The sequence below is a fragment of the Podarcis raffonei genome, chromosome 2 (assembly GCF_027172205.1).
Source record: "Podarcis raffonei isolate rPodRaf1 chromosome 2, rPodRaf1.pri, whole genome shotgun sequence".
Classification (NCBI taxonomy): domain Eukaryota; kingdom Metazoa; phylum Chordata; class Lepidosauria; order Squamata; family Lacertidae; genus Podarcis; species Podarcis raffonei.
Genome location: NC_070603.1, coordinates 32047800 through 32062909, shown reverse-complemented (window position 1 = coordinate 32062909; position 15110 = coordinate 32047800). Strand labels below are relative to the sequence as shown.

At 45.2% G+C, this 15110-nt stretch overlaps 2 protein-coding genes across 2 annotated transcripts; one reads left to right on the top strand and one right to left on the bottom strand.

Moving 5' to 3' along the window:
• Nucleotides 1-4485: 4485 nt before the first annotated feature.
• On the bottom strand, nucleotides 4486-10133 carry MRPL12 (mitochondrial ribosomal protein L12). Its single transcript, XM_053375629.1, has 5 exons — nucleotides 9942-10133; nucleotides 8568-8754; nucleotides 8295-8369; nucleotides 5854-5991; nucleotides 4486-4883 (listed from the first exon to the last, which is right to left on the bottom strand). The coding sequence occupies exons 1-5, from the start codon at nucleotides 9992-9994 to the stop codon at nucleotides 4767-4769; spliced, it is 570 nt and encodes a 189-aa protein (XP_053231604.1). The 5' UTR covers nucleotides 9995-10133; the 3' UTR covers nucleotides 4486-4766.
• A 1446-nt stretch (nucleotides 10134-11579) lies between these two features.
• Nucleotides 11580-14918, top strand: LOC128407366 (methyltransferase-like 26 B). The gene is made up of 6 exons (XM_053375628.1): nucleotides 11580-11992; nucleotides 13227-13386; nucleotides 13470-13529; nucleotides 14124-14191; nucleotides 14512-14590; nucleotides 14787-14918. The coding sequence occupies exons 1-6, from the start codon at nucleotides 11799-11801 to the stop codon at nucleotides 14838-14840; spliced, it is 615 nt and encodes a 204-aa protein (XP_053231603.1). The 5' UTR covers nucleotides 11580-11798; the 3' UTR covers nucleotides 14841-14918.
• Nucleotides 14919-15110: the final 192 nt, after the last annotated feature.

Sequence of the window (15110 nt, the reverse complement as noted above, 5' to 3'; positions counted from 1 at the left end):
CAGACATGACTGGCATCAAAATACCAGCCCTTATGTCTCCTGCCCCCTCATTTAAGAACTTACCCTTTCCAGGGAATGTTTGTTAAGAAAAAACTGTTGACGGTGACTGTTTGCAATATCTGAAAAACCTGTTTACAATATTAAGCCCGCATCTCAAAGCTGTGTCATATCGCCTCAATCACACCATCTTTCATTGGCGACAGTCCTTGTATTCATAGACCAGGTCTATGGATATTTACTCAGATGCAAGTCCTACTGTGTTTACTGACGTTTACTCCAGTACGTGGGTTTAGGATTGCAGGGAGCTGAATGCCACAGAAGATGGCATCCCCTTGGCAAATTCTATACACAGTGAAGGGCAACCATCACACTGGGTATCCTCACCACCATATGGAGCAGAAATATTCACTGTAATATGATGGCACAAGATAAGAACTGTTGAAGGCACAGGCCAGCATCATTCAGCCCACAAGCATAATGTTCTATTCCCACTCTTGGCTGCAAGCTATCAAGTGGCTTGCATGTGCACAAAAACTGGTCCTCAAAAAGCAATAAGATCCTAGAGATTGGCATATTGTCTCTAACTCCAGGATAGCAAAGAGATCACTGTTAGGCTGAACTGCCATTCTTGGTGAGTCACACTGCCCTAAACAGGAAATGGTGGACCTTATAATTTGGACCTTAGGGTGAAGGGTGGGAGTTGATTGATTAATAATTTATATAACATATAATTCTTAACTAGCACCAAAGTTTGCTCTGACAAAATATTACTTACCTTGAGCCAACACCTGAATTATCAAAGCATTGTTGTACCAGCGCCAGCTCTAGCTCCAAGTCTGCTCTTTATCAGTGTTCACTTTCTTAACACATCAAAACGCAAACAGTATGCTCCTCCTATCCCTGAACTACGTGCTTTCTGGCCAGCGATAAGATGGTTCCTAATTTCCCTTGCACCGACAGAGACTGAAGATACAACAGTCTAGCAAAACCAAGCAGACTTGTAGGCTTTGTGGGGGCCCACAGTTGTCAGAGTGAGACCATTAGCCCTTGTATTACGTGTGATCTGATAGGGCACCACACTGTATTGTCCTAAGAGTCTGCTGGTTTCTCATCTTCTCAGCTAGGAGTGTGATAGCTGGGATCCAGGCCCGTTCATGTGCTAATCCTATGCTGGTGCAGTGAGCAATGGCTTTACCTAGAACAGGAGTGGCTAATGTAGTGCTCTCATGGCCAAGGATGATGGTTGTTGTAGTCCAACTTTGGGTACCCCTGACCTAGATTTCTGGGTTCATGTTGAGTAGGAAAAAGGCATGCAGTGGGCCAGGCCTCTGGGAGACAAGGAGTCACAGGTCCAGTTATAGAGCTCTTTGGATCAGATCCTGCCGCTTTTCTTCCAGCCCTGTGGACACTGGCTTTGCCTGAGATGAGGATCGAATTTACTGGCTTTGCCTGAGATGAGGGTCAACATTTTTCTCATTGCTTTACACTTTCCCTGAGCTACTATAGTTTGTTGACCTGCCTCTTGAAAGCTTCCTGGCAGTGTTTATTTGCCCACACTCTCTGTCCCCATCCACTTACCCTCACCTCTCGCAATAAACTTCTCTTCTCCCACTGCACCTTGAAACCAACACAAACATATTCTGTATTGTGATCTGAATGTCATCAGCTGCTCTACCCTAGCCAACCTCTTCTCTTGGGGAGCCTGTGGCCTAACATTCCATATATGGACCTTCTGCTATGTACTGGGCCATGGATTCAGATGGCTCTGGCAACCAGAATGGCACTCCCACTTTCCTTGTCTAAATGGTAGCCTGAATGCTGCTGATGTTCCTTCATGCTGTTAATACTGGCTGTTTGGGCTGGCAGGGGATTTGAGTTCCTTTGGAGGAAAAACCTTGGGAGCGCTTGTATGTTGGAGTACTTGTTGTTGATGGGCCTTGACCTCTTCCAGTGGAAGTGCTGGCTACCTCATAGTTTTGTCTGTTGCATGTAGAGAGAACATATGAAACCACCTTACATGAAGTCAGAACATTAGTCCATCCAGTTCAGTACTGTCTTGTTTGGACTGGCCGTGGCTCTCCAGTATTTCTGATATCCCAGAGATTGAAGCTAGGACCTGTATGTGGGAGGGGCAGGAGTGGGGTGTTCTGTGACATTTGTACCATTGCTGCAGGTTGACATGCCCACCATGTCAACCTGGCTAGTGTCAGTTGGCAGAGATGCAAGTGAAACACCCACAGGCTACTGGATCTTGTTTCTGTAACCCTTCTTGTATTTAGGATTGTAAACAGTAGTCTTGCCATAGCAGCCACTGCCACAGTGGCACTACAGCACCTTTAGTAGAAAGGAGCACCTAAATATGTGCCTGACTACAATTGCACTATGCAGCATCTCAGACATGTCTGAAGCTGAAGGCGATGTAGAAAACTGTGGAAATTTAATTTTGTGTGTTTCTAGCCCCCAGTGTGCAAAACCATGGAAATACATGGGCAGGGTCAAATAAATGTTTCTAAACATTTCCTTCATTTTGTATTATTTGTTGCATTTTTTTTAAAAAAAGACAACAAACAGAAATCAAAGCTGATTCAAAGTTGAATGTTAGCATCATGCTCTTCTCTGAGCTGGCCAGGTACACAGTTTATTGTTCAACCTTCTCTTCAAAAGCATCCCTTCCCACTCCACTCCCCGCAAACTGCTTTAAGAGCACACACCTTGATGGATGTACTAACAAGGGCGATGCAATAGAGTTCTTTACTTCACTGGACACAGGAAGCAGGAAACCACATATTTATGTTTAAAACAAAATGGCATTTAGACACACAGTATGGTTACAAGGGAGGAATTTGGAGTGCTTTAGCCATTTTAATATTTTCTCCCCACTATTAATACACCTGCCAACTTTGGGGGATGCAGCTGCCTCTCTCCACACTCACGGCCGCCTATAAGTGATGTATGTGACTGCAGAAAGTAATCAGGGCTTCCTAGTATGTAGAATTTCTTGCAAGAGGGCATGGCTGTATCCACAGAGGACTACATCATAGCATAGGTTCTGTGCACAACCGCTGAGATGAATAGGACAAAAATATCCTAAACTAGTTCTTCACTGGGAATATTTGGCATTTTGTAGTGAACTGATTTAATGGGAAATGCCTAATAAGAGACATTCAAGAAAGAAAGAGAAACCAAACTCCATGCTTCTTAGCAAAAAGCCTATGCAATTGGCCACTTCCAGGATAGACTGTTTGGAACGAACTAGCTTTTATGAGGCTGAGGAAGGCAAGAAAGCAAAAGTGGTCAAATACGGCATTACTTTCCATACCCCCCCCACCTGCCAAATAGAACTCAGGAACAAGTCAAGGTGAAAGGTGTGACAATATGGCCTTTGGACTAATAACCCAGCTTGTTTCACTGGGTGTCTTATCTAAAACCAACTGAGAAGATCAATTCTGGCCACTTCAAAACGGTGTAGCGAAAAGGAACACACTGTCATTTATGAAGAGAACATGGAACAGGCTGAAAGAGGTTCACTGTGTCCCAGAGGCCCTTCCCTTTGTGCTCCACTCCTTCCAAGAACGGTCTCTTCCAAGCACTGACTCCCCTCATCCCTTGAAACAGGAGCTCCTGTTTGGATAGATTTAGCTGCCCAACTTTCATTTGGTGAAGCTACAAGCCAGCGAGGGCCTGGCAGTAAGAAAAGCCGAGTTGCCTATAAATCACATCCGATGGGGTTGAGGGAAGGAGTGTAAAACTGATCCACTTGTAACAGAGAACAGCCAGGAGTTCTGGAAGATGGCCAGAGAGATTTTCCCACGAGCTCAGGTTCTTGGTGCAGAAAACAGGTGGAAAGAAACAGGGCAACTAGTATTACTCAGGGTATCTATGCATGGTGCAGACCTACACAATGCATCGTCCCTGCCCAGGATTACCTGGTGCAGAAAAACCTGTCATTTAAGTTAATATCCTGAGGAGAAAAGAGATCAGGCTTTTTCACATTCAATCTCTTTCATGGGGAGGAACAGCTCATGATGGGGAAAGCTGCCTGCAATGCAAGGCAGGTCCCTGGACCACTACACTTCTATGTTGAGTGGCTAGTCATCACCATGCTTCGTCAACATGCTTCTCCCCAACCTGGGCTACAATTCCCATCACAGTATCAAAGAACTGAAGAGTCTGAAGGGACTCAGAGGGACATCTAGCCTAACCCCCTGCAATGCAGGAATCTCAACTAAAGTATCCGTGACAGATGGCCATCCAACCTCTGCTTAAAAACCTCCAAGGAAGGAGAGTCCACAGCCTCCCAGTCAAGTGGGAAGGCTGTCCTTGTGGGTCATGTTAGAAACTGCAGCTAAGAGAGTGGCCCTGAATACCACCAAGAGACCCTAAGATGAGCTGCTAGCAGGATCTGGTGCAAAAACGCACAAACCAGGGAGCCCTTCCAGGTGAGGAGGGACACTGGTATGCAAGAAAGTCTGCTCACACAACACATGTTCCAAAGGCATTTGCCCCCGTGTATATTCTTTATAGATTCAGTTCCTTGCAGTGTTGGTACAAACAACAGACCCCATTGTGCCGAAGACATTCATCCCACACTGGGCCATCTCAGTGGACAACCACATTGCAGAGAAAACAAGGCGGGGCACAGCTTCATGGAACTGCACAGCACCCCACCACCACCAGTCAGCAGGCAAATAAAAGCTTCAGGTGGGTGACAGAGCGCAGGACTTTCCCCTGCTCTGCTTTAGTCCTTTGGCTGCCGATGCCAACCGTTACTCCAGAACGACAGTCCCTCCTGCTGCCTCCAGAGCAGCTTTGATTTTCTCCGCTTCCTCTTTAGAGACGTGTGCCTTGATCTCTTGAGGAAGAGACTCTACCAACTTTTTCGCCTGCAAGAGATAAGAGAACCACTCCAGTTAGCCACGGAAAGGGATAACGCTGAACCCAAGAAGCTGCTGCTGCCTGCTCCCACTAGTATGGGACCCTCTGTGACTTCACCCCTATCTCCCCACTTGGCAGATCACGCAGCCTAGAAGATGAGCCAAGCAGAAGCGTATTAATTTTCAGCTGGCCAAGTTCCTGGCAAGAAACAGTAAGCCATTTCTGACCAGAGTCCAAATGCTTAGAAGAATCCTCTTTGGAGCATCATGATTCGCAAGGGACTTGCCACACTAGCTGGTACTATCTCAAAGGATGCAAATTCGCTTCCACTAACTCTGCATTAGCTCCTCACTTTCCTCATGTGAACGTTCCTTTGGCAGCTCATCTCTTTGTAATTTGCTGCCCCCAAGTGGTATGACCAAGGGCTCATCCACTCTTCACCTGACCTGTATTGTGTACTGATTCATTTCCCCTGATTACTGTGTACTGATTAAAGGTCCCAGGGCTTTCCTCATTGTTCTGCAACTGTGCCTTGTGAAAATTTGATCTTTCCCACTGAATCAGATCTTTTTTGATGGATGTGCAGAAAATCCAAAGAGAGATTTTGCTTAATTCAGCAGGTATTAATGATTTTGCTTCAATTCAGCAGGTAGGATCAGATTTTCGGAAGGCACAGCCACAGAAAAAGAAAAGCTCCCGGACCCAGGGGAATAAATTGGTACACAATACAATCAAAGTACAGGTCAAGCAAAATGTGCATTTGCCCTAAGTACTGACTGCAGACCTCTTGTGGATATATCAGACAAGAGGCAGAGAACAAGGAGGTACTTGCACCACCATTAAATGCACAAAAGTAGCCCAAGTAGATGGGGCTACTCGATAATTAAGTTCTGTATGGCACAAGTAAAAGGAAACTTGCCTCCCTCAAGCCTTTAGCACATTCACCTGTTAAGTCAGCCTTGAGCACCATCTGCTTACCTGGACAAGGTTTAAGCCTTGCATACAATTCTTCACCTCCTTGATAAGTTTCACCTTATCTGCAGCATTCAATTCAGTCAACTTGACTGTAAAATTTATCTTCTCCGGCTTCTTGGGGACAAAATCCTCTTCAGCTTCCTAGCAAAAATGATAAAAACCCACTCACAATTGGCAACAGCCTGACCCTCACATCCCTGAAGTTTCATTAGCCAATGGTAGTACCAAAGTACCAAATACAGAGAGAAGATCTAACAAAACTTGCACCAGCTACTCCTTCATTATTTCCCCTAAATTCTTGTGTAGGGCTGCAAGACCATTGCTAAATCTTTATTTTTATTTAACCATAATGTATACAGCACTTGACTGCAACAAAACCGTTATGCGGTTTACAAGAAATGAAAACCATCAATGAAAAGTTAGAAGCAAGTAGTTAAAACATTTAAGAGTTGATCAAAATCAACAGTAAACTAGAAAGATTAAAACACCTCACCATCTATGCTAGTTCTCCTTTAATGATGAAGGAATAGAGACAGTAGGTCAACCCAAAAGCCTTGCCTTAACTGAACACCAGCTTTTTATTACTGGAAGTGGCCCAATGAGCATATCTAATCAGTTACTGGAAGTAATAGCAGGCAAATTGTTATTGACTTTAAAGGCCCAGCATATGGACCAGAAACTTCTGATTGTCCACAATGGGAAATAGGTGGCGGGCCGAATGGACATTTCATCTGCTCTATAAATGCTCAAGATCTTAACCAATGTAATACAATAAGGCAACTTTCACTAACCTGCTGCTGTCCAGATGTTTTGGACTACAGCTCCAGATGGCAGTTGTAGTCAAAGACATCTGGAGGGCACCAGGTTGGCAAATGCTGATCTAAGGCTGGAAGGGAGAAGTATCACAAATGTTGTATAAGTAACCTCCTTTGAGAAAGGAGACTTGGATGGGGAAATCTTCACATTTAAGGAGCACTTGCCTGCAGCTTTAGAAGTGTCTGCATACAGTTTACGCAAATCCCTGCATGGTACTTAGAAAATCTTAATAAGGGGAATGGGTCACAGAAAGGTGTGGCCCCAAGGGGTAACTTATTTATTATTTTTTAAAAACAATTTTTATTAAAGATTTTCCTCGTTTATAAAAGGCACATGCATTGTCTCTTTCTTCAAGCTGTGTTTTCTACAGATCAGTTACATTTGTCATGAAACATTGGTGTTATATGCAGTATAGGCTTGGGAAGAAAAGAGGGGATGGGAGGGGGGTGGGATGGTAAAGTTTATGTTTTTTGACAGTGTATGTGGGGAGAGGGTTGTTTCAGCGTCACTTGGATAGGTTCTCTTTCTATTCGCTTGTTATGTTTCCTTGGTGGTGAGAGAGGTTGGGGTGGCCTAGGATGTGGTTGATTGTCTTTGCTTGGCTGCAGTGGGATTTGTTTGTGTGTGTGTGTGAGGGGCCAAGGGGCAATGTATTAACGTCAAATCAACTGTCAACAAAACATCTACTACTGAGTATTTTATTCTAGTGAACGCTACTGACCAGGAATATAGAACTAAGAACTCAGTGCATAATTCAAGCCGACCTGTTTTGATCCAACAGCTCCCAACTTGATTCTTGATGTAGTATCAGCCCTGAGATGTCAACTGCAGTAAGAGTTATTACAACTATCTGCCCAATCTTAGGTAAAGGGTTTTAACATCCATGTCCAGGCTTCCCTATCACCTGCAGCTCAGGTCTTTGTGATGTCCATAATAATGACAGGGTTATCCTTGGTTATTGCAGGCCCAACACATCATGTGCTAGATTTAAATTGTTGCAGTGGCCTGAAAATATGTGATGCAATGGCACCCTCTTTTTCATGGACAGACTATTCATGATTTTGCCTTTACACATGGACCCCTGGAACTGAACCTCAAATAAGTGGCAGGTTCACTGCACTGTGTTAGTGCTATTTACTCTTTAGATAGGTTAATGGCTTTGTGTGGCTTTTATATACAGTAAATGGTATTTTGGTTCTGAATATCTTATTTATTAACAGTTCATAAGACAGGGAATATAAATAAGTAAATGTGGCAAGATGATTGCGATACCAAGCACAACCACAACCCATTAGCAGAGAACTTTTCTCACCCCTGCATTCCCATCTCCAGTTGCTGAGTTTGTTATACACCAGGAACATCCAGGAAAATGTCATCTGACTAGTTAGCAACACTGAAACAACCTTTTCCATGACACTGCAGCAGAACTAACAGGCTGGCTGCATGCTTAGTCCAACAGCCTCAAGCAATCAACATGCCTGTTATGTAATATTTTGGTGCCTTCACACACAACTCTCTCAACAGAATGCTCATTTGTAGGGCTGCTGAAGTTTTCCATTCAGACATTTGCCCAGCTACAGCTGCTACTCAGCCCAAATAAACAACAAGTTAAACGATCGATCCCTTACTGGAGTTGCTGCTTGTGCTGGTGGCATCATCCCAGCCATTGGCATGAGTCCCATATCTTGGATCTTGAGGGTTTTCTGAAGAAAAAGACAGTGTTAGAGAAATATTAATCCTTCTTATATATCGTATGCATCACAGAAGTTGGGGAAGGAGTTCCAAAGTACTCCATCCCACTGTTACAGAAAAAGAGAAAGACACGACCAACAATGAGCTGTCTGCTGCCCCATCTTTCCCTAGTACAGCAATCACCCTGCTTCCCATGCAAACAGTGGCACCTTCAGCAGTTCATTGAGGTCAGAAATCTCCAGTAGGGTGAGGCTGGCAATGTCTTGAACTAGCTGCTGAATCTTGGGTGAGTACTCCTTAGGAACATTATCAAGAGGTGGAGTTGCCAAGGCTTCACTTCGCTGTGAGCTGGTAGTCTTCAGCATCCTAACAGCACATGCTCGTGGCTGGTGCTGCCTGTAGAAAAATCAACAAAGAGTTTGTCAGCACTTCATGGTTCACAACATAAAGACTTGTGCAAGCAGCAAATGAATGAAAGAATGAGAACAGATGTGCTTCAGGAGAAACAGCAAGGCCACCCAAGTGAGAAGAAAGGGTGATATAAACATGGATTGGTGTAGGTGCTGTGGAAAAGGGGAGGGAGAAGCAGCACCTCTCAACAGCAACAAAACTGTAATTTTAAAAACAAATTTAAGGAGATGACCATATTACTAAAAGGCATTTTTAAAAGCTTGAAGTGTTTTCCAATGTGAGGTATAGACAAATTTGTTTTCGCACTGTGAGCTCCACGGTGGGATAACTCAGAGCAGATAGTTGTCAACAGAGCAGGTGAAGTGCAGGGTGGACTGACTTCAATCTTGCATGGTCTACTCTAATTTTCAAAAAGGAAGTCCTCTGCTCCACAAAGCAAGAATGTATATTCATATCTTAGTAGGGCTTAAGTAACCTCAAATGTACCTTCTTACTTATAAACATAAAAATTACCTTGGAACAAATCAAGAGCCAGCTAATCTACTATTTTTTTGTCAAAAATAGTCCAGACAATTCACAGCTTCTGTCTTCCGGTTCTACACGGACTATTTCTCAAACTTGCTGTTTGTGACTGGAAACTGGATATTGAGAACAAGGGGAGGGGGACACCTGCAGAGATAGCACTAGGTTGTCCAGCTGAAACTGGCCAGTGGTTGACCTTCTCTTGGTGTTGCAGGGGGTTGGACTAGATGACCCTTGGGAACCCCTTCCTTCCTTCAGTTTTAAGCTCCTACCCACTCCTAGCCTACTGACTAAAAGCAGGAGCCAGGAAGCAGGAAGTTTCTGGTTTTAAGTCTCGCCTCAGCCATAAAAACCAGCAGGTCGGCCTTTGGCGAACTTGCCACCACCAGCTTCGCGCCCTCGATGGTGATTTGGGGATAGCGGGGGCGGCCCACCTTTCAGAGCTGTTGCGGGCACCACCAAACGGGAAGCACCCGAAGCAGCTTTGAACATTTCACGGCGGAAAAAGCGCGCGTGGGCGCCTCATCCCTCACGCGGGAGAGGCGGGATTCCGCTGGGAGTTTGGCACGTGAACTCGCCTAACCTCGACCTCTTTCGGGCCCCTCGGCGCCCCGAAGAACAGCCCAGCCCACCTCCCGCCTCTTGCATACCGCAGCAGCAGGCGGATAGCGGTACCGAGCCGGCCCGCGGGCAACATGGCCATGGCGGCAGCTCCAGGAGGCGGGCAGGACGGAGACACACCGGCGCTCTCCTCTGTCTCCGGCGTGCGAGCGGCAGAGGACGCCGAGGGAACGCTCTGCCCGCTCCTTCTCTCTGATCCAGCGGGGTGCACCTATCGCGGCCGAGTTCGATCGATGGCGCTCTAGGCGGCCCGCCGTGCATCTCCGTGGTTGACGGAGGTGACGTTCGGGCCGCTTCCCAGCCTTACACAATGCTGCGCTAGGGATGAAGACTCTATGGCAGGCGTTGCTGCGCTCGGCGGCGGCGGCCGACGCGTTTGTTAGCAACGGCGGAAGTCGCGCGGGATTTGGGAGGGTGTTTTCTTTGCGCGGGAAGAGGAAGGAGCGTTTGGAACCTGTGGAATGGAGACGGTGTAAACTGTAAAATGGGTGTAAAATGGTGTTCCCGAAACGTGCCACTGAGCTCTTCAGAGGTGGTTGTTTGATTCGTTTGGCAAGGAGACCGGTGGGATTCAAAAGCTGGGAAGGCATAATTTGATATTGCCAAGTGCACATACTAACAGCACGGCGCTGGGGCTGCTGACAATTAAAATTCGGCCTAGCAAATCACAGGGTTTGTTTACAAAGCTGATAATTAAGCTAAGGCTGCAGCCTTGAAACACTTGGGAGCAAGCCCTATTGGATTCAGTGGGACCTACTCCTGAGTAAACAATAATTTCCAAAAAGATTTTGGTGATGTACAGAATTAGTCCTGACTAATTTTTTGTAATTTGATATATACCAGCATGCTGGATATTTACAGAACACAAAGATGTACAGTCTAACTTGGCTTGGATCCAGAATTAGCTTTGTGTTTCACCCAGTCTGCCTTCTTGAAACAAAGGGCTTTTTGTGTGGGAGAGATGCAGAGACAAGGATTTGCATTAGTTTGATTTTAGCCAATGCCGATAAGAACTGAAAGTTTTTAGAAACAGACTTGCCCACCAGACACCACAAGTGAAGAACTCGGTGGGGAAAGCTCCCAAAGAATGCTGCGCACCAGAAGCCCCACAGCAGAGTTTATCCTACCCCATGAAGGCTTTTTCAGTATTATCAACAAGGTACCTTTTTGTATTGTTTTTCAATGCCTGCTAAAACCTTTCTTTAGACAAGCATGTATTAATGTGGTCCTTCACAATAAAATGAAGTTGTACTTTTTAGTTTCAGCAATTCCATTTCTTGACCTCTTATACAGTGAGTGATGGTCGCAAGTCTCGGCACTGTTGATTTAGAACACATTCCTGATTCAGGAGTATTGCAGCCAGCCTAGTACCGATAGCTGGCACTGATCTTAATAGCCCACAAAACAAACTCCTAGACAAAAGTGATCTTGTATAATAATGCTGTTAAAGTTATGTATTACTGTATTTTCATTTGCATATAAATAAAATCTAACAAAAAATCCAACAGAAACAAGATCCCAAAGGCAACATGTTTCTGAACAAAAACAACAGGATTCTGTGGCCCCTTAAAAGGCAACCATCTTATTGCAGTATGATGAGTATTTGATCAGCCTACTTTGTAGAATAGATCAGGTGTATGAAGCAGACACGCAGCTCAGAGGTCTGTACAAAATATCCCAGAGAAAACATAGTTGAATCTTGCAGCTGGATTGTCTGGGCTGCAGGTGCAAGGGCAACACGTGCCTTTCCTGCTGTAGCCAAGTGCATCTTAGTGTAATCTCCTTTGCTTTAATAAATCTAGCTTAAGGCATCATTGTAGGGCTGGAGATATCAGAAAGCAAACAGAAATCCTGGGAGAAGAGACCAAAGCCTATCAACAGAAAAGATGCTAGTTTCACCGATGGCTGAGAGAAACAAGGAAACCATCCTCGAGGTGCTGGCTGACTATGTGGATGATACAAGCTCAGCTTTTGGGCTTGAACTGGGATCTGGCACAGGGCAGCATGTGGTGCACTTTGCTCAGGCCTTGCCCACGGTCATCTGGCAACCCTCAGAGATCAGCCCAGCTTCTCAACAGAGGTACACTGGGGCCTGTGATGACAGCAAGGGATGAGTGTTGTAGTGGCGTGTAGACCATGCTTAGCCTTGGCCCCAGCAGAATGTTGGCACAAAATCTGCACTAAAAAGAACTGGCTCTTAGTCCTTGTTTATAGTCAGCCAAAAGGGACTGTCAAAAACCATATGGCAGCTTGTGTTCAGTAGACTGAAAATGCCTTTCCAAGAAATAGCTAGACTGTTCTGCATTGGACAGATCCTAGCTGTGCATATATTCTTGGTAAGCAAGAAAGGCTTGCTGCTGAAGCAGTAACGGCATGTGTACATTTAAACGGAATAATGAGAACTTCTTGGTGGCAACTTGTTTTAGACTATAGAATAATCTGGCAATAAAACAGTATATGCCAAGGTAGATGCATTTTTTAAAAACTTGGTTTTAATACCTGGTGTTGCTTTGACTGCTTAGCCTGGGTCTGTGGATTGTGGGTAGATTAAAATTATCATGGTTAATGTGCACTAGATTACAGTATGAGAAATGAGGATTATTTTTTTAGAGCTGTTGTATGATAAACATGAACAAACAGTTGACGAGCGTCCAAGGGCTTTTCCAGACGTTCCTTCATTACATTTTATTTTATTGTTAGCTATTCCTGAAATTTACAATTTGCAAAACATGCGCAAGGGTGAGGATAAAATTGTAACAGCATTTCGTAGGTGGCATCTTGGCCTGTGCAAAAATCATCTGGCGCAAACAGCTTAAGTCAACAGATGGAGTAAAGAGGGTGTTGTGTGGGGTATTCCTTTTCAAATAGCAATAACATTTCTAATAGTCATTGCTCACCAAGAGGTGTTGGGAGGGATGAGGACAGAAACTGAAGGGCATAAAATGGCATGGGAGATTGTGCCAGTGTGCTGTATTGCTTGTTGCTAGCGTCACATACACATGTGATTGAGTGCCTGTGTCATTTACACTGACCATAATTCATAGAGCAGTCACATCTGAAATCTTAGCGCTGTCACTTGGAAAAATCAAAATGTGTCCACCCCTTTAACTTGGAGAATCAATGTTGGATGCATATATCATACCCTTGTCTAGCCTTTCTCTGGTTCAGCATCCCACTATATTGCCTGACTGTATTTCAAACCCAGTGCTGCTTTTTTGTGGGGCCAGAGGGAAGGAAACTGGAGAAAGTAGTTATCCCCTTTTTTTTATTATGGCTTTACACACAAAAATAGAATCTTCCATCTTTTCCCACAGCATCTCTGCTTACATCCAAGCCACCAAGGTGACCAATGTCCGAGAACCCCTTGCCATAGATGTAACACAGCCATGGGACCAGTGGGCTGGCTTGAGTCAAGGCTGTTGTGACTTCATCATTATTATTAACCTGCTGCACATGACTGATCAAGGCCTGGAGGTATGACAAAGCAGTTAGGTCAATATTATGGAAACTGACCTCTGCAAAGGATCTTATTCAACAGATAACCTTTTGTGTTACAGGGAATGTTTAAAGGCATAGGACAACTGCTGAAACCTGGAGGTATTTGCTTGGCCTACGGGGTGAGTATAGGAAAACCATCCATTACAGCTTAAGCTCAGTGGGAAGGCAATCACAGGCAAAGTCCGGGCTTGCCAGGATTCCCCATCTGACCTGCAAGGTCATATTTCATTACATCTAGGTATGGGTGGGGTATGCCAGAAGTCTTGATTTGTGCAGCTCTCAAAGTGTCTGACCACCAGCTTGTTGTTGGGAGCCTTTGAATTGATGTGCAAAACAGGAGCCCCAAGGATCACTCTCCCTCCACATCAGCCAATAGGAAGGCCGAGTGCTTCTGCTTATTGCTCTGCTCGGATGCGTAAGTTTTGTGCACCCAAGCCCAGCGCTAAGCAGTATGCAGCCCCTGCATCAACTTGATGGAAAGGGAGAACCTCAAGGTTGGAAAGCAGCTCGTATTTTGATCCAGTTCTGCCACAAGACTTCTCACTCATGAGTCTTACAGCACAATGCCTCCTCAGAAGTAAATCCTACTGAATTCAATAGGGCTTGCTCAAGGGTCACTGATGTTAGGCTTGTTGCCTTCATTCTAGACCTTTGCCCTAAGAGCCCCATAGAATGCTGGCCTGGTGTTAATTCCCTCTGCTTCCCCTCCACAGCCTTTCGCCGTTAATGGGATCATCCTCCCAGAGTGCAATGTGAAACTGGATAACATGCTCCAGGCCAGGTATGTTAAGAGCTGAAGGACAGGATTCCATCTCATCTCCCTTGTGGTGACCACCAAAGACCTAGTGAGGTCAAGGCAGGATGGGGAAAGGCTACTTGGAAAGCTCCCCTTGATTTATTTCCTTGCTATTTACATGTTGTGTAATAGCATGGAAGATGGACAACAGGGCAAGATTGTGTTAGGTGATGAAGATGAGCTACAGGCAAAGACCGTGTTTAGCCTTTAGCCTACTGTTTCTCCTTCCTTGGGAAAGGCTCTAAGGATTTTGTTGGGAAGAGGCCATGTTCTACTTTTAACACATTATGCTTTTAAAATGGCAGAAATCCTGAGTGGGGACTGAGAGATGTGGAGGAGCTTCGTCAACTGGCAAACACTAATGCACTCCGGCTCGAGCGCATGGTAAGAGGCTGAGGTCAGCCTACAACATTGTAGGGGGCAATGAAATAGAACTGCAGAAACCACAACCACCATTTCCCACTCTTGCTCTTTGTTTCCTGGGAAGGGGGATCCCACCAGCTCTGCAGTTTCTCCCATAGGCTTCCATTTTGCTCATCCTCCCTCATGCAATGACTCAGTGCCTATTTTTCTTCCTCAGCTGGAGATGCCTGAATACACCAAATGTTTGATCTTTCGGCGGAGGGAGTTATGATCTCTGGCTACGGAAAAGTCAAAGGAGGACTGCCCTATTTATATGGATGGGTGCGGAAATTAAATTAAGAAAAAGAAATGGATGCTTCTGCAGCTTCTTGGGGGGGGGGGATAACGTTTTCAGAATGGCTTTAAGAAATTCTATTCTCTGTGCTGCCCCAGGATGACGAATGCCTCCTGTACCCCCTTCTAAGACCTTGCATACACCGGTGGTCACAACCCACCAACTAGTTCTGCAGAGACAGAAACTTAACCCAAGGCCTACGAGGAA